The following is a 19,840-nucleotide window of genomic DNA, read 5'->3' on the forward strand; positions in this document are numbered from 1 at the left end:
TCCCCATTTAGTCATCGGTTACTTCTTGTTGTTTCTAAGGGACAACTAATATTTGATTTGATGGTTTCTTTATTTCATTAGGCCGTAGCTAGCTCCCTGTGATTGTGAGTGGATTGGATGCGGTTCAACCGAGATGGCTGGCTGGCTGCGAGTCATGCTGAACAGCTGAATACAGGCTCTTTATTTGGGTTTTTAGAAGCGCCCTAGAAATAGCCGCTGCGTGTTTGCCGACAGCGGCTCATGTTCTTTTGAAGCCCCTGGACATCAAGGTCATGCTTCTCATCAGCATGTGAATCAACCTGTATGATGGATAGATGGCTGAAGGAGACACTGCAGTAGGATGGAAGCATAATTTCCAGTTAGTAACACAAGACAGGGTGGTCTGTTTAGAAGTAGTGCACTATATGGAATAGGGTGCCATTTGTGACGTATCCATTTGCTACTGGCTACCTTCCTATACAATAGCCAAACATTAGTAAATGTATAATTAGAACTGCTGTCTGCCATGGATATCTTATCTATAACTATGGCTCCTCTGCTATCTGATGGTTAGGTTCAGTGCAGTATGTCGTGACCTGACTTTGATTAATGTGATGACTGTTATTTATAGAATCAACTAACTTATGTTTAATTGTTACCAGATTTAATTAATCACGTAACAACTAACTCATTTGGAATTTCGGGCACCACGGAAGTTGTTGTTTAACGAGTTACCATCTCCCGAATTAAACTCATTCCTAAACTAACTCACAATGTCTGTGTGTGGATCGAGCAGTCATTTGAAAGAGTAACAAAATTTCAGCGAGACAACTCAAAGGCGAACTCCATTAACGCCAAGATAATGGCATTCATTGCCCTTGACAATCAACCGTTCTCTGTTGTGGGTGATGTTGGCTTTTGACGACTGGCCGAGCACCGGTACACACTACCAAGTGCACTATTTTTCTGATGTTTCCCTACCGGAGTTAGCTTGTGTAGCTTCACAACATACATGCTATGGAACGCCATTTGGGTCTTTGTGTGTCAAAAAAGATACAGTAGCACTGTCAAAGCTGTACAAAAAGTCTGCAAATTAGCAAACACCGGCCACAAACTATGTGTTTACAATACCGTGTTGGTAATAAAGCATAATTTGGTCAACCGCAACTTCTGGGGTAGCTAGCTTTAGCGTGGTACCTAGCTAGCACCAAAACATCCAACCTGAAAACAATGACCAGTAGAACCTAAAGTCAATTTCATTATTCTTAGCAATGATTTAGGAATTCTTGTCAGTAAGTATTAGCTAGGTTGCCACTTGTTGTTCACCTATTGAAATTGAAATTTAACTTCAGTTCATGAAAATAAATAGCTAGTCAGCAACTTAACCCTGTTGCCCAAAGCTAACGTTATAATCAGCCAGTAGCTTCATCTGGCTAGTGAGGCTCAACCGTACCAGGTTATGTGTTGTGGCGCTAGCCACAATAAGCATTAGGCACAATAACGGAATTTGCGGTTTGCCTTCAAAATAAAAGTATGTCATTGACAGTAATGCAAATGTATACAAATAGTATAATTGTGCCATAGTTTTATTTTGAAGGCTAACCGCAAATTCCGTTATTGTGCCTGATGCTTATTGTGGCTAGCTTCACATAGATGGGTCCGACAACCATTAATCAAATAAGAACTGTCTTATAAATTAGGGTTATTTTAGATGATGACACCTAGCTATATAGTTTGCTAGCTAACTATAGCTACTGAAGTAGTTGTTGTGTAATTTGACACGTCAAATAACAAGTTCCGGCGCCGACAGAGATGGCCGCCTCGCTTCGCGTTCCTAGGAAACTATGCAGTTTTTTGTTTTTTTACGTGTTATTTCTTACACTAGTACCCCAGGTCATCTTAGGTTTCATCACATACAGCCGAGAAGAACTACTGAATATAAGATCAGCGTCAACTCACCACCAGTACGACCAAGAATATGTTTTTCGCGATGCGGATCCTGTGTTCTGCCTTACAACCAGTGCCACGGGATGGTTCCCATGCAGCGACCCAAAAAAACGACTCAGAAAAAGAGGGAAACGAAGCGGTCTTCTGGTCAGACTCCGGAGACGGGCACATCGTGCACCACTCCCTAGCATTCTTCTTGCCAATGTCCAGTCTCTTGACAACAAGGTTGATGAAATCCGAGCAAGGGTAGCATTCCAGAGGGACATCAGAGACTGTAACGTTCTCTGCTTCACGGAAACGTGGCTCACTGGAGAGACGCAATCCGAAGCGGTGCAGCCAGCGGGTTTCTCCACGCATCGCGCGGACAGAAACGAACATCTTTCTGGTAAGAAGAGGGGCGGGGGCGTATGCCTTATGGCCAACGTGACATGGTGTGATGAAAGAAACATACAGGAACTCAAATCCTTCTGTTCACCTGATTTAGAATTCCTCACAATCAAATGTAGACCGCATTATCTACCAAGAGAATTCTCTTCGATTATAATCACAGCCGTATATATCCCCCCCCAAGCAGACACATCGATGGCTCTGAACGAACTTTATTTAACTCTCTGCAAACTGGAAACGATTTATCCGGAGGCTGCATTCATTGTAGCTGGGGATTTTAACAAGGCTAATCTGAAAACAAGACTCCCTAAATTTTATCAGCATATCGATTGCGCAACCAGGGGTGGAAAGACCCTGGATCATTGTTACTCTAACTTCCGCGACGCATATAAGGCCCTGCCCCGCCCCCCTTTCGGAAAAGCTGACGACTCCATTTTGTTGATCCCTGCCTACAGACAGAAACTAAAACAAGAAGCTCCCACGCTGAGGTCTGTCCAACGCTGGTCCGACCAAGCTGACTCCACACTCCAAGACTGCTTCCATCACGTGGACTGGGAGATGTTTCGTATTGCGTCAGCCAACAACATTGACGAATACGCTGATTCGGTGTGCGAGTTCATTAGAACGTGCGTTGAAGATGTCGTTCCCATAGCAACGATTAAAACATTCCCCAACCAGAAACCGTGGATTGATGGCAGCATTCGTGTGGAACTGAAGGCGCGAACCACTGCTTTTAATCAGGGCAAGGTGTCTGGTAACATGACTGAATACAAACAGTGCAGCTATTCCCTCCGCAAGGCTATCAAACAAGCTAAGCGCCAGTACAGAGACGAAGTAGAATCTCAATTCAACGGCTCAGACACAAGAGGCATGTGGCAGGGTCTACAGTCAATCACGGACTACAGGAAGAAACCCAGCCCAGTCACGGACCAGGATGTCTTGCTCCCAGGCAGACTAAACAACTTTTTTGCCCGCTTTGAGGCCAATACAGTGCCACTGACACGGCCTGCAACGAAAACATGCGGTCTCTCCTTCACTGCAGCCAAAGTGAGTAAGACATTTAAACGTGTTAACCCTCGCAAGGCTGCAGGCCCAGACGGCATCCCCAGCCGCGCCCTCAGAGCATGCGCAGACCAGCTGGCCGGTGTGTTTACGGACATATTCAACCAATCCCTATACCAGTCTGCTGTTCCCACATGCTTCAAGAGGGCCACCATTGTTCCTGTTCCCAAGAAAGCTAAGGTAACTGAGCTAAACGACTACCGCCCCGTAGCACTCACATCCGTCATCATGAAGTGCTTTGAGAGACTAGTCAAGGACCATATCACCTCCACCCTACCTGACACCCTTGACCCACTCCAATTTGCTTACCGCCCAAATAGGTCCACAGACGATGCAATCTCAACCACACTGCACACTGCCCTAACCCATCTGGACAAGAGGAATACCTATGTGAGAATGCTGTTCATCGACTACAGCTCGGCATTCAACACCATAGTACCCTCCAAGCTCGTCATCAAGCTCGAGACCCTGGGTCTCGACCCCGCCCTGTGCAACTGGGTACTGGACTTCCTGACGGGCCGCCCCCAGGTGGTGAGGGTAGGCAACAACATCTCCTCCCCGCTGATCCTCAACACTGGGGCCCCACAAGGGTGCGTTCTGAGCCCTCTCCTGTACTCCCTGTTCACCCACGACTGTGTGGCCACGCACGCCTCCAACTCAATCATCAAGTTTGCGGACGACACAACAGTGGTAGGCTTGATTACCAACAATGACGAGACGGCCTACAGGGAGGAGGTGAGGGCCCTCGGAGTGTGGTGTCAGGAAAATAACCTCACACTCAACGTCAACAAAACTAAGGAGATGATTGTGGACTTCAGGAAACAGCAGAGGGAACACCCCCCCCATCCACATCGATGGAACAGTAGTGGAGAGGGTAGCAAGTTTTAAGTTCCTCGGCATACACATCACAGACAAACTGAGTTGGTCCACTCACACAGACAGCATCGTGAGGAAGGCGCAGCAGCGCCTCTTCAACCTCAGGAGGCTGAAGAAATTTGGCTTGTCACCAAAAGCACTCACAAACTTCTACAGATGCACAATCGAGAGCATCCTGGCGGGCTGTATCACCGCCTGGTATGGCAACTGCACCGCCCTCAACCGTAAGGCTCTCCAGAGGGTAGTGAGGTCTGCACAACGCATCACCGGGGGCAAACTACCTGCCCTCCAGGACACCTACACCACCCGATGCTACAGGAAGGCCATAAAGATCATCAAGGACATCAACCACCCGAGCCACTGCCTGTTCACCCCGCTGTCATCCAGAAGGCGAGGTCAGTACAGGTGCATCAAAGCTGGGACCGAGAGACTGAAAAACAGCTTCTATCTCAAGGCCATCAGACTGTTAAACAGCCACCACTAACATTGAGTGGCTACTGCCAACACACTGTCAATGCCACTGACTCTACTCCAGCCACTTTAATCATGGGAATTGATGGGAAATGATGTAAATATATCACTAGCCACTTTAAACAATGCTACCTTATATAATGTTACTTACCCTACATTATTCATCTCATATGCATACGTAGATACTGTACTCTATATCATCGACTGCATCCTTATGTAATACATGTATCACTAGCCACTTTAACTATGCCACTTGGTTTACATACTCATCTCATATGTATATACTGTACTCGATATCATCTACTGTATCTTGCCTATGCTGCTCTGTACCATCACTCATTCATATATCCTTATGTACATATTCTTTATCCCCTTACATTGTGTATAAGACAGTAGTTTTTTTTGGAATTGTTAGTTAGATTACTTGTTCGTTATTACTGCATTGTCGGAACTAGAAGCACAAGCATTTCGCTACACTCGCATTAACATCTGCTAACCATGTGTATGTGACAAATAAATTTGATTTGATTTGATTATTTGACATGTATCTTTTTTGACACGCAAAGACCCAAACGGCGTTCCATAGAAATTCTGGTTGAGAATGAAACGACTGAACAAATTAATAACGAAACAGCACAGCTGTAAGTGAAAGAAATAGGTTATGATTGTTTTACTAGTAATGGGGACATGTGTAAATGCCAACAAAATTATGTGTGTGTAACCGTTATTTAACTAGGCAAGTCTTACTGCTGAGCCAGTGAAAGTGCAGGGTGCCAAATTCAAACAACAGAAATCTTTCAAATTAAAAATGTTCAAACATACAAGTATTTTACACCATTTTAAAGATAAACTTGTTGTTAACTCCACCACAGTGTCCGATTTCAAAAAGACTTTACGACGTAAGCACACCATCTGATTATGTTAGGTCAGTAAAAAGTCACAAAAAGCAGAAATATAAGATAAAATGAATCACTAACCTCTGATGATCTTCAGCAGATGACACTCAAAGGACTTCATGTTACACAATAGATGTATGTTTTGTTCGATAAAGTTCATATTTAAATCCAAAAATCTCAGTTTACATTGGCGCGTACGTTCAGTCATGTTTTGCTTCCAAAACATCCGGTGATTTTGCAGAGAGCCACATCAATTTACAGAAATACTCAAAGTAAACATTGATAAAAGATACAAGGATTATGCATGGAACTTTAGATAAACTTCTCCTTAATGCAACCGCTGTGTCAGATTTCAAAAAATCTTTACCGAAAAAGCACACCATGCTATAATCTGAGTACAGAGCTCAGAGACCAAAACAAGCCATACAGATATCCGCCATGTTGTGGAGTCAACAGAAGTCAGAAATAGCATTATAAATATTATAAATATTCAGCTCATGGCCTTTTGGCAGACCTCTTACTCAATCAGCTCTTATTTTCGCCTCCTTCACAATAGAAGCCTGAAACAAGGTTCTAAAGACTGTTGACATCTAGTGGAAGCCTTAGGAAGTGCAATCGGACAAAATGTACACTGTATCTTGGATAGGCAAAGAGTTGAAAAACTACAAACCTCAGATTTCCCACTTCCTGGTTGGATTTTTTCTCAGGTTTTTGCCTGCCATATGAGTTCTGTTATACTCACAGACATCATTCAAACAGTTTTAGAAACTTTAGAGTGTTTCCTATCCAAATCTACTAATAATATGCATATCTTAGCTTCTGGGCCTGAGTAGCAGGCAGTTTACACTGGGGACCTTATTCATCCTCTCTTTCTCCAAGGTGGCATAGCAGTTCAGACGTCTTTTGTCCTCGTCTTGTCGTGTCCTGTATATATATATATTTACAACTTTTTCACATACATTTTATTTTTCTTTTCCATCAACTCATCTTCAAAACACTCTCCTGCAACCCGCCTCACCAATGTATATTTATAAAAAAGTATTATTTACCTCAGATCTGTAATCCTCCAAGAAGCTAGCCAGAAACTCCAGGAGGCTGGCCTGAAACTAGCCAGAAGCTAGTTCAGAAGCTAGTTGGCTCCTTTACTGGCAAGTCGTTGGTGTTCAGCTAACCACGGTTTGTGGTCATCGGCTATCCTTTGGCTCGAAAGTCTATCGCCAGTTCTGTACGGCGCAGCGCGGCTCGGAGCGGAGCATACCGGACCAATTTTTCTCTCCATGTCCCTGGATTTCGACTGCTCTCTGGACATTCATGCCCGGATCTCACAGCTAGCTAGCTGCTATCCGTGTGACTATCGGCCTTCGTCGATTCCGGAGCAAACATCAATTGTTCCGGAGCTAGCAAGCTCCGTCAATCACTCCTGAGTTCCATCAATCGCACCTGGGCTGCAGTCGCCTATCCGGACCCGGTTTGCTGCCTTCGCGGAGCCCCACCGGGCCTTCACAACTGGACTGCCGACGTTATCTACCCGAAGGAGTTATTCGGCTGGCTCCTCCGTCGCGACGTTACCTGAACGCCCATCTGCGGCCTGCTAACCGTTAGCTGTCTTACCGGCTGCTATCTGAATAGACAATCGGACATTTTTTTATTTATTTTTTATTATTATTTTTTTTATTATTTTTTATTATTATTATTATGTTTTCTTCTTGGGCCTCTATAACTATATCTATTGTTTTTATTTTTGTTGTTGTGTGATTTGGATTGATCCCCTCTACCACACGGAACCCCACTAATCTACTGACGGAGCGCAGGAGGTGGCTAACAACAGACCTCCATCCTATGCTAGCTTGCTACCGATGCCCTGGCTAGCTGTCTAAATCACCAACCAATCTCTCCACTCACCGGACCCTTTTGATCACTCGACTAAGCATGCCTCTCCTTAATGTCAATATGTCTTGTCCATTTCTGTTCTGGTTAGTGTTTATTGGCTTATTTCACTGTAGAGCCTCTAGTCCTGCTCACTATACCTTATCAAACCTATTAGTTCCACCACCCACACATGCAATGACATCTCCTGGTTTCAACGATGTTTCTAGAGACAATATCTCTCTCTTCATCACTCAATACCTAGGTTTACCTCCACTGTATTCACATCCTACCATACATTTGTCTGTACATTATACCTTGATGCTATTTTATCGCCCCCAGAAACCTCCTTTTACTCTATGTTCCAGACGTTCTAGACGACCAATTCTCATAGCTTTTAGCCGTACCCTTATTCTACTCCTCCTATGTTCCTCTGGCGATGTAGAGGTGAATCCAGGCCCTGCAGTGCCTAGCTCCACTCCTATTCCCCAGGCGCTCTCTTTTGACGACTTCTGTAACCGTAATAGCCTTGGTTTCATGCATGTTAACATTAGAAGCCTCCTCCCTAAGTTTGTTCTATTCACTGCTTTAGCACACTCTGCCAACCCGGATGTTCTAGCTGTGTCTGAATCCTGGCTTAGGAAGACCACCAAAAACTCAGACATTTTAATTCCAAACTACAACATTTTCAGACAAGATAGAACTGCCAAAGGGGGCGGTGTTGCAATCTACTGCAAAGATAGCCTGCAGAGTTCTGTCCTACTATCCAGGTCTGTACCCAAACAATTTGAACTTCTACTTTTAAAAATCCACCTCTCTAAAAACAAGTCTCTCACCGTTGCCGCCTGCTATAGACCACCCTCTGCCCCCAGCTGTGCTCTGGACACCATATGTGAACTGATTGCCCCCCATCTATCTTCAGAGTTCGTGCTGCTAGGCGACCTAAACTGGAACATGCTTAACACCCCAGCCATCCTACAATCTAAACTTGATGCCCTCAATCTCACACAAATAATCAATGAACCTACCAGGTACCTCCCCAAAACCTTAAACACGGGCACCCTCATAGATATCATCCTAACCAACTTCCCCTCTAAATACACCTCTGCTGTCTTCAACCCAGATCTCAGCGATCACTGCCTCATTGCCTGCATCCGTAATGGGTCAGCGGTCAAACGACCTCCACTCATCACTGTAAAACGCTCCCTGAAACACTTCTGCGAGCAGGCCTTTCTAATCGACCTGGCCGGGGTATCCTGGAAGGATATTGATCTCATCCCGTCAGTAGAGGATGCCTGGATATTTTTTTTAAATGCCTTCCTAACCATCTTAAATAAACATGCCCCATTTAAGAAATTTAGAACCAGGAACAGATATAGCCCTTGGTTCTCCCCAGACCTGACTGCCCTTAACCAACACAAAAACATCCTATGGCGTTCTGCATTAGCATCGAACAGCCCCCGTGATATGCAGCTGTTCAGGGAAGCTAGAAATCATTATACACAGGCAGTTAGAAAAGCCAAGGCTTGCTTTTTCAAGCAGAAATTTGCTTCCTGCAACACTAACTCAAAAAAGTTCTGGGACACTGTAAAGTCCATGGAGAATAAGAACACCTCCTCCCAGCTGCCCACTGCACTGAAGATAGGAAACACTGTCACCACTGATAAATCCACCATAATTGAGAATTTCAATAAGCATTTTTCTACGGCTGGCCATGCTTTCCACCTGGCTACTCCTACCCCGGACAACAGCACTGCACCCCCAACAGCAACTCGCCCAAACTTTCCCCATTTCTCCTTCTCCCAAATCCATTCAGCTGATGTTCTGAAAGAGCTGCAAAATCTGGACCCCTACAAATCAGCCGGGCTAGACAATCTGGACCCTTTCTTTCTAAAATTATCTGCCGAAATTGTTGCCACCCCTATTACTAGCCTGTTCAACCTCTCTTTCGTGTCGTCTGAGATTCCCAAAGATTGGAAAGCAGCTGCGGTCATCCCCCTCTTCAAAGGGGGGGACACTCTTGACCCAAACTGCTACAGACCTATATCTATCCTACCGTGCCTTTCTAAGGTCTTCGAAAGCCAAGTCAACAAACAGATTACCGACCATTTCGAATCTCACCATACCTTCTCTGCTATGCAATCCGGTTTCAGAGCTGGTCATGGGTGCACCTCAGCCACGCTCAAGGTCCTAAACGATATCTTAACCGCCATCGATAAGAAACATTACTGTGCAGCCGTATTCATTGATCTGGCCAAGGCTTTCGACTCTGTCAATCACCATATCCTCATCGGCAGACTCGACAGCCTTGGTTTCTCAAATGATTGCCTCGCCTGGTTCACCAACTACTTCTCTGATAGAGTTCAGTGTGTCAAATCGGAGGGTCTGCTGTCCGGACCTCTGGCAGTCTCTATGGGGGTGCCACAGGGTTCAATTCTTGGACCGACTCTCTTCTCTGTATACATCAATGAGGTCGCTCTTGCTGCTGGTGAGTCCCTGATCCACCTCTACGCAGACGACACCATTCTGTATACTTCCGGCCCTTCTTTGGACACTGTGTTAACAACCCTCCAGGCAAGCTTCAATGCCATACAACTCTCCTTCCGTGGCCTCCAATTGCTCTTAAATACAAGTAAAACTAAATGCATGCTCTTCAACCGATCGCTACCTGCACCTACCCGCCTGTCCAACATCACTACTCTGGACGGCTCTGACTTAGAATACGTGGACAACTACAAATACTTAGGTGTCTGGTTAGACTGTAAACTCTCCTTCCAGACCCATATCAAACATCTCCAATCCAAAGTTAAATCTAGAATTGGCTTCCTATTTCGCAACAAAGCATCCTTCACTCATGCTGCCAAACATACCCTTGTAAAACTGACCATCCTACCAATCCTCGACTTTGGCGATGTCATTTACAAAATAGCCTCCAATACCCTACTCAACAAATTGGATGCAGTCTATCACAGTGCAATCCGTTTTATCACCAAAGCCCCATATACTACCCACCATTGCGACCTGTACGCTCTCGTTGGCTGGCCCTCGCTTCATACTCGTCGCCAAACCCACTGGCTCCATGTCATCTACAAGACCCTGCTAGGTAAAGTCCCCCCTTATCTCAGCTCGCTGGTCACCATAGCATCTCCCACCTGTAGCACACGCTCCAGCAGGTATATCTCTCTAGTCACCCCCAAAACCAATTCTTTCTTTGGCCGCCTCTCCTTCCAGTTCTCTGCTGCCAATGACTGGAACGAACTACAAAATCTCTGAAACTGGAAACACTTATCTCCCTCACTAGCTTTAAGCACCAACTGTCAGAGCAGCTCACAGATTACTGCACCTGTACATAGCCCACCTATAATTTAGCCCAAACAACTACCTCTTTCCCAACTGTATTTAATTTTTATTTATTTATTTATTTTTCTCCTTTGCACCCCATTATTTTTTATTTCTACTTTGCACATTCTTCCATTGCAAAACTACCATTCCAGTATTTTACTTGCTATATTGTATTTACTTTGCCATCATGGCCTTTTTTGCCTTTACCTCCCTTCTCACCTCATTTGCTCACATTGTATATAGACTTGTTTATACTGCATTATTGACTGTATGTTTGTTTTTACTCCATGTGTAACTCTGTGTCGTTTTATCTGTCGAACTGCTTTGCTTTATCTTGGCCAGGTCGCAATTGTAAATGAGAACTTGTTCTCAACTTGCCTACCTGGTTAAATAAAGGTAAAATAAAAATAAAATAAAAAATCCAAGTTACTCAATACGGCCCCCCAAGCAATAAGAAGTTAAAAATAATTCTTATTTACAATGACTGCACGGATGATGCTGGGCCAATTATGCGCCGTACTATGGGAATCCTAATCACAGCCGGATGTGATACAGCCTAGATTCGAACCAGGGACTGGAGTGATGCCTCTTGCACTGAGATGGAGTGCCTTTGACCTCTGTGTGTGTGTTTGTGTGTGTGTTTAACTATTTAACTGTACTAGAATGCTTAAAAGGCCGCTAAAATTGTAAATATCGGGCAGCGTTTCTTTTGGCAAGTAAAATGTTGGATATCGGTATCGGCCAAAAATGTAATATCGGTGCATCACTAACATAAGATATATCGATAACTGTCATTTATTAATCATTACCTCATATCAGTCTCATTCTGAGCGTCGCAGACTTCTTGAATCGGCAAGAACCCCAGACTTTTCTGATTATTCAGTAATACACAAATTGATGTAATCATTTATTTACTAATTAAATAATTACACAGAATACACATACACACTTACATGAGACAAAAGTCTCTAGTGGACTGACAAGATCTGACGGCATGTTACACAATGGAGAGGGGGTGGGGAAAGCGAGAGATAAAGGGATGTTTATCGTGGGTACATTCTATAACTATTCTCACATTAATCATATACCTTGCACATGAACCACCGCCCGTCTGGGTAAGAAATGCAATGTACAGTTGAAGTCAGAAGTGTACATACACCTTAGCCAAATACATTTAAACTCAGTTTTTCACAATTCCTGACATTTAATCAGAGTAAAAATCCCCTGTTTTAGGTCAGTTAGGATCACCACTTTATTTTAAGAATGTGAAATGTCAGAATAATAGTAGAGAGAATGATTTACATACTCAGAAGTTTACATACTCACAATTAGTATTTGGTAGCATTGCCTTTAAATTGTTTAACTTGGGTCAAATGTTTCCGGTAGCCTTCCACAAGATCCCCACAATAAGTTGTGTAACTGAGTCCTTGCTCACAGACACTTTTTCAGTTCTGCCCACAAATATTCTATAGGATTGAGGTCAGGGCTTTGTGATGGCCACTCCAATACCTTGATTTTGTTGTCCTTAAGACATTTTGCCACAACTTTTGAATTATGCTTGGGGTCATTGTCCATTTGCAACCAAGCTTTAACTTCCTGACTGATGTCTTGAGATCTTGCTTCAATATATCCACAATGTTTACCCTCATGATGCCATCTATTTTGTGAGTGCACCAGTCCCTCCTGCAGCAAAGCATCCCCACAACATGATGCTGCCACCCCTGTGATTCACGGTTGGGATGGTGTTCTTCGGCTTGCAAGCCTCCCCCTTTTTCCTCCAAACACAACAATGGTCATTATGGCCAAACAGTTCTATTTTTGTTTCATCAGACCAGAGGACATTTCTCCATAAAGTGTGATCTTTGTCCCCATGCGTAGTTGCAATCCGTAGTCTGGCTTTTTCGTGGCGGTTTTGGAGCAGTGGCTTCTTCCTTGCTGAGCGGCCTTTCAGGTTATGCCGATATACGACTCGTTTTACTATGGATATAGATACTTTTGTACCGGTTTCCTCAACCGTTCTTCACAAGGGTCTTTGCTGTTGTTTTGTGAATGATTTGCTCGATGGGTGTAAGGCTCTGGTTGTCCACCAGAGGTCACAATGTCCTTAGTTGTATGTGGCTTCAATGATTCACAATTGATTTTCAGAGGTGAGCTTCTCAAGACTTTTCTTCCTCGGGTAGATCGTCAAAGTTCTAGACCCCTTTACATGCACAGTTGCAGACTGTCAATGTTTTGGTCTAGTGAGGTTACCTTCTTCACGTCGTGTTGAGTTTGAGTTTCAACCATTTGTAACTTTTAGCTCATGTTTCACGTTTGCTGGTCCGGGAGTTATTTCTTAGCAAGTCCATTTTAGCACTCTGGTCGAAAAGGTTGGTTCCATCTCACTGACACGCTCTTCTGATCTTATTTGGGGCGTGGCTTAGTTAATGTGCATGGGACATGAAAACTATGATCTCGTTAGAAAACTAAAATCACATTCCTATCTTAACAAAAATAGTTTCCTTGTTCTTCATATTGTATTAACATCATATTGGATGGAAACTTAACAGCTAAAGGTGGTTTCCTTCCTAAGTTACAGTATTTGGTTCATACAGTTAATAACGTCACAAAATGAATAGCAATATGACATGATTATTCTTTAGATCCCCACTGACCAATTTTAACATTCCTATCTTAGAAATATTGTTCCAAAGTTCACTCTTTGGGTGTTTATAGTTTTGGCTGCAAAAGTCTTCATTGGGGACCAAGGCATTCCTTTAGTAATACTAAAGAGCAAGAGAGGGCTCTCTGCTGCGTAAGATTTACGATTGGCGTGAGGTGTCGTAAAACAACAATACTGAATGAACACTTATTTTAACTTAATATAATACATCAATTAAATAAATTTAGCCTCAAATAAATAATGAAACATGTTCAATTTGGTTTAAATAATGCAAAAACAAAGTGTTGGAGAAGAAAGTAAAAGTGCAATATGTGCCATGTAAGACAGCTACGTTTAAGTTCCTTGCTCAGAACATGAGAACATATGAAAGCTGGTGGTTCCTTTTAACATGAGTCTTCAATATTTTAGGTTGTAGTTATTATAGGAATTATAGGACTATTTCTCTCTATACCATTTGTATACCATTTGTATTTCATATACCTTTGACTATTGGATGTTCTTATAGGCACTTTAGTATTGCCAGTGTAACAGTATAGCTTCCGTCCCTCTCCTCGCTCCTAACTGGGCTCGAACCAGGAACACATCGACAACAGCCACCCTCGAAGCAGCGTTACCCATGCAGAGCAAGGGGAACAACTACTCCAAGTCTCAGAGCGAGTGATGTTTGAAATGCTATTAGTGCGCACCCCGCTAACTAGCTAGCCATTTCACATCGGTTACACCAGCCTAATCCAGGGAGTTGATAGGCTTGAAGTCATAAACAGCGCAATGCTTGAAGCATAGCAAAGAGCTGCTGGCAAAACGCACGAAAGTGCTGTTTGAATGAATGCATACGAGCCTGCTGGTGCCTACCATCGCTCAGTCAGACTGCTCTATCAAATCATAGACTTAATTATAACATAATAACACACAGAAATACAAGTCTTAGGTCATTAATATGGTCGAATCCGGAAACTATCATTTCGAAAACAAAACGTTTATTCTTTCAGTGAAATACAGAACCGTTCGGTATTTTATCTAATGGATGGCATCCCTAAGTCTAAATATTGCTGTTACATTGCACAACCTTCAATGTTATGTCATAATTGCGTAAAATTCTGGCAAATTAGTTCGCAACTTGCCAGGCTGCCCAAACTGTTGCATATACCCTGACTCTGCATGCAATGAACGCAAGAGAAGTGACACAATTTCACCTGGTTAATATCGCCTGCTAACCTGGATTTATTTTAGCTAAATAATCAGGTTTAAAAGTATATACTTCTGTGTATTGATTTTAAGAAAGGCATTGATGTTTATGGTTAGGTACACGTTGGACCAACGACAGTCCTTTTTCACGAATGTGCACCGCATCGATTATATGCAACGCAGGACACGCTAGATAAACTAGTAATATCATCAATGATTTGTTGATTGATTGTTTTTTATAAGATAAGTTTAATGCTAGCTAGCAACTTACCTTGGCTTCTTACTGCATTTGCGTAACAGGCAGGCTCCTCGTGAGACAGGTGGTTAGAGCTTTGAACTAGTAACCGTAAGGTTGCAAGATTGAATCCCTGAGCTGACAAGGTAAAAATCTGTCGTTCTGCCCCTGAACTGAGTAATGACGACGGAGTAATATCAATGAAATCCCAGAGCACTTTCAAAACCACAGAGGCCAAGTTTAAATTGAATGAAGAATTCGACGGTTAACCCACCGTTCCTAGGCCGTCATTGAAAATAAGAATGTGTTCTTAACTGACTTGCCTCATTTAAATAAAGGTGTAAGTAATAATATATTTATTTTTTTATCGGCAAAATTGGTGTCCAAAAATACCGATTTACGATTGTTATGAAAACTTGAAATCGGCCCTAATTAATCGGCCATTCCGATTAATCGGTTGACCTCTAGTCTGGCTATCTGTCAGCCTTTTGCCAAGCTGATCTGAGGTCTTGGATCCTCGACCAGGAGAGTCATGACAAGTAGTAGGTTTGCTAATGGCTCATATTGTTGATGCTGCATGCATGACACTTAGCACCTGGTAGCGGTTGAGGTAAAGATGAACACGTAGCTTTCTTTCTGGTCATATTGTGACTGAAGCTGAAGTCAACCCCTAGTGCCATTTTGTTGTCTGTTGGGTCACCACACATGCATAAACCATTGGTTAACTGTGTTGAACAAGGCTAGGCCTTTGGTCATTGTGTTTCCACTTTATTTTTTGTGTTATGTTTCCTCTAAACCATCAGCATGAATTCACTTCACAATTTCTTTCACTGTTTTTGACGTGTCAAAGGACCCCATTAAACTCACTGGTGTGGATCCCCCTTTGTACCGCTATGTATGCTAGCTAATTGCTACGTACATTTTTAAAGAGGTTTATAGCGCATTTAGCTTCCATTGCTAGCAGTATAACTTTCACAATCACTGGCCTAACTCTATTTCCTCTTTCCACCACGCATACATTATAAGACCAGCCAGCTGAAAATAGTTCCTCATGGTGTGTCAGTGTACTCTGTGAATCCGTCCGTCCCTCCTCCCCCTCCCGGCGGAGTAACACTCTAATTTGAGTCAAGCAGGAAGGCGTAGTGCAGCGCAGGGTGATTTGACTCTTACTACAGTACCTTCGTAGCTTCTCACTGTCGTTACCACATTACCATCCCCGGGGCCAGATCTGATATGATAGGGTTGCATCTCTGGAGAAAGTAAAGGGAGCTTTAAGAGTCAGTCATGATTTCGTGCATTGCTCTCAACGTTGTACCACGGCGTTGTACCACTCTGAGACGACGGGACTCTGTGTGTGTGTGTATACAGCCTTGGTCATCTCTGCTGAGGAACTGGAACAGCCTGGCGGTGACTCACCCGGGCTACATGGCCTTCCTCACCTACGATGAGGTCAAGGCCCGGCTGCAGAAGTTCATCCACAAACCTGGCAGGTCAGTGAGAGACTACATACGTACACGTACACAGACGCATGCAACACTGACACGCGCACATAGCATATGCACACTGACAGGAACACACACACCTCAGCTAAATACACTTTCTCCGCTAATGTCAAAGCACACACACAGTGACAGATGCTGCTGTTTATTATGCACTTTCAATCAAGTTACCAACTCATTATAACCATTACTCTGCATATTTATAAAAAAAAAATCTATAAATAATCAACTCACTGACTTGCCCGTGCTGTCGCGTACTCTCACGCTCCAATACAGCTACTTAGACAACTGTTAAGCACACTACGTTCTTACACAGTCTGTCTGTCATGAGCTTACACACCACTAACAAACCCAACCTTGCACCACCAACCTAACACACACTTAAACAATGACCCAGAAGGCAATGACCCCCCCCCCCCCGTCTCACGTCTCACGTGCCCCCTGTGGCACATGGAACGGCGTGGTACCTAGCATCAATAGGACGTATTGTAGAGACTGGGCTGATGTCAATACTCGCTCCAACAGAGCGCAAGTGTGTGACACCAACGCGGCCAGTATTTAGCCCTCATTCACCTCTTAGGCCTAGTTGACAAATTTGGTGACGCTTTATAATGATGTTAAAAGAATAAGCTTTACTTAGCTATTTATGGATAGTGTATATTAATACTGATAATACTTGAGGATTCTGTGATGTATGAACATTTACAGGCGTTGCATATATACTGCATTGTAAGCGGTGGGTGGGTGGGTGTGCACAAACACTCACACTATAAGCAGTACAATTTATAACCGTATATTGTTTACTAAGCTTGTAATGCCCACAATTGCTTTATAAAAGGCTTGTTAATGAAAATATGTCCTTTAGTATTGAACTCAGTGCAGGGAAGCTCACCAGGAGTTTGTTTAGGGTGGGGATGAGCTGGGATTGGGCATTTTATTTTGTCCCCCCCCTGTTGTCATTAGTCCTTGGTGTGTATGTGTGTGTTCCCCAGCTACATCTTCAGGCTGAGCTGCACGCGGCTGGGCCAGTGGGCCATCGGCTACGTCACTGCAGATGGGAACATCCTGCAGACCATCCCCCACAACAAGCCCCTCTTCCAGGCCCTCATCGACGGCTTCCGGGAAGGATTGTGAGTTCACCAACCTCTCTCTCTCTCTCTCTTTCTCTCTTTCTCTCTCTCTCTTTCTCTCTCTTTCTCTCTCTCTCTGTGTGTCGGTCTCTCTCTCTTTCTGTCTCGCTTGTCTCTCTCTTCTCTCTCTCTCTCTCTCTCTCTCTCTGTGTGTCTGTCTCTCTCTCTGTGTCGGTCTCTCTCTCTTTCTGTCTCGCCTGTCTGTCTCTCTCTCTGTCGGTCTTTCTGTCTCGCCTGTATTTCTGTCTCCTCCCTCGCCCATATAAACTTTGTGGATACGTCTCAAAGTCCCTATGCCACTGAACTCAAACCAACACGTCTCATGTTGCATCGGCCACGACTCCATGTCCGCCTCTTCTGTTTTCATAAGCAACGGGAGAGTTTGGTTTGCAACGTGCAGTAGTTTGGGTGGACAGTGTATATAATATTGTCTCCTACAGCAGTGTTTCCACACTCGAGTACCCCCAGCAGCGCACTCCTGATTCTACTTGTCAACTAATCATCAATCCCTTGACAAGTTGAATTGAGGTGTGTTTGTCTGGGATTCCAACAGAAAGGTGTACTGTTGGAGGGTACTCGAGGACCGGAGTTGGGAACCACTGTCCTCGAGTATTCCGGTGTTCAAACTTCAGTTTTTATTTAATTTTTTATAAACGCTGTGGTAAGTATCTTCAAACCCGTAATCAAATGCTGAATTCGTCTGTGGAAAGGTTTGCTTTGCAAAGAGCCTGATGCATGTGTTCTATAAAGCCACTATGAAAGTATCACTTAGGCCTCAAGGTTACATGAAAGATATAGTCAAAAGCATGCAGTATGGCTGTGACTCAAATTACACCCTATTCCCCATATTGTGCCGTGCTTTTGATCCTATGTGGCAGCCCTGTGTGGCTCTAGTCAGTAGTAGTGTACTTTATAAGGGGAATAGGGTGTCATTTGAGACAACCTATGTGTGTTGCTTTACCCTTGTGAGTGACCAGAGTTCCATCTCCTCTGCCCAGCTACCTGTTCCCCGACGGGCGCACCCAGAACCCAGACCTCACAGGACTGTGTGAGCCCTCGCCACAAGACCATATTAAAGTCACACAGGTGGGTCTCTCTCTCTCTCTGTCTCTCTCTCTCTCTGTCTCTGTCTCTCGCTCGCTCGCTCGCATTCATAACCTCACAGGACATACTGCACTTCCTGAATCTTGGGTCCTGTTTAGTAGGGAAAAAGATTTGAAACTGAGTGAAACGCATATGAACTTGCCCAGTAGAAAATTCTCATTTAGTTGTCTGTTTCAAAATGCTTTGCCGTGCTGTGTCCTCCTGAACATGACCCTGGCTCTTTTCAGTGGCCGCATACGGTACGAACCGAACTCGACTAAGGCTGCTTTAATGTGCTCTATTTGTATGAATGTGTTACCCTGTGCTCAGGGAGGCCTGCTGAAATCCCATGGCTGACTGTGTGCATGTCCTCAGGAGCAATATGAGCTGTACTGTGAGATGGGCTCCACCTTCCAGCTGTGTAAGATCTGTGCGGAGAACGACAAGGACGTGAAGATCGAGCCCTGCGGTCACCTCATGTGTACCTCCTGTCTCACCGCCTGGCAGGTACTGTACCCCTAGTCTCTTTCACACTTGCTGGGTTGGGTGGATCAGTGGGCGGAAGTGTGTGTGTGGGTGCATGCATGTGCGTTCTCCATATCGACATGAATTTCCCTAATCCCTCTCTCCCTCTCTCTCTTCTTTTCTTCTCCTTCAGGAGTCGGAGGGTCAGGGCTGCCCGTTCTGCCGCTGTGAGATCAAAGGCACGGAGCCCATCGTGGTTGACCCCTTTGACCCCAAGGACCCCATAGGCGGCTCCTGTAGGGGCCTGTTCGGGGCAGAGGGCGCCCCCTCGCCCAGCTACGACGATGACGACGACGACCGGCTGGACGACCCCCACCTCATGATGAGCAAGCTGGCCTGTTCCAAGGTGAGCGCGGTCTAGCTGGGGCCTAAAGCTGATTATGGAGCCCTCTTCTCTATAGCTCCCGGGTGAAGTTTTCTCTAGGTGACAGGTCTAGGATCAGCCCCCCCCCCCCATCTTAATACATTACTCTTCCTCTATCCCTGGGCCATGTTCAGCAAGGCGCAACACTGTGGAACGTTCAGATAGAAACGTATTATTTGTGACTGAATTTTTCCTCTAAGTTTGCCTACTGAATTTGTGCACATAGCCTACTGTAATCCTTGTGGACTATAGTTGAGCACCCCTGCTGTGAACTGAACTGTTCTGAGGAACTCTCTCCCTCTCTCTTTCTCGCACCTTCAGAGTGTAAGAT

General features: G+C 44.3%; 1 protein-coding gene across 1 annotated transcript in view; it reads left to right on the top strand.

Annotated features, from left to right (window-relative positions):
* cbl (Cbl proto-oncogene, E3 ubiquitin protein ligase) overlaps nucleotides 1-19,840 on the top strand; it is a 64,591-nt gene that overhangs the window by 33,447 nt on the left and 11,304 nt on the right. Inside the window, exons 5-9 of the mRNA XM_020502724.2 lie at nucleotides 16,277-16,398; nucleotides 17,400-17,537; nucleotides 18,536-18,623; nucleotides 18,996-19,127; nucleotides 19,279-19,491. Coding sequence (XP_020358313.1) covers nucleotides 16,277-16,398; nucleotides 17,400-17,537; nucleotides 18,536-18,623; nucleotides 18,996-19,127; nucleotides 19,279-19,491 — 693 coding nt within the window. The remainder of the gene's footprint in view (nucleotides 1-16,276; nucleotides 16,399-17,399; nucleotides 17,538-18,535; nucleotides 18,624-18,995; nucleotides 19,128-19,278; nucleotides 19,492-19,840) is intronic.

The sequence above is a fragment of the Oncorhynchus kisutch genome, linkage group LG15, assembly GCF_002021735.2.
Source record: "Oncorhynchus kisutch isolate 150728-3 linkage group LG15, Okis_V2, whole genome shotgun sequence".
Taxonomy (NCBI): Eukaryota; Metazoa; Chordata; class Actinopteri; order Salmoniformes; family Salmonidae; genus Oncorhynchus; species Oncorhynchus kisutch.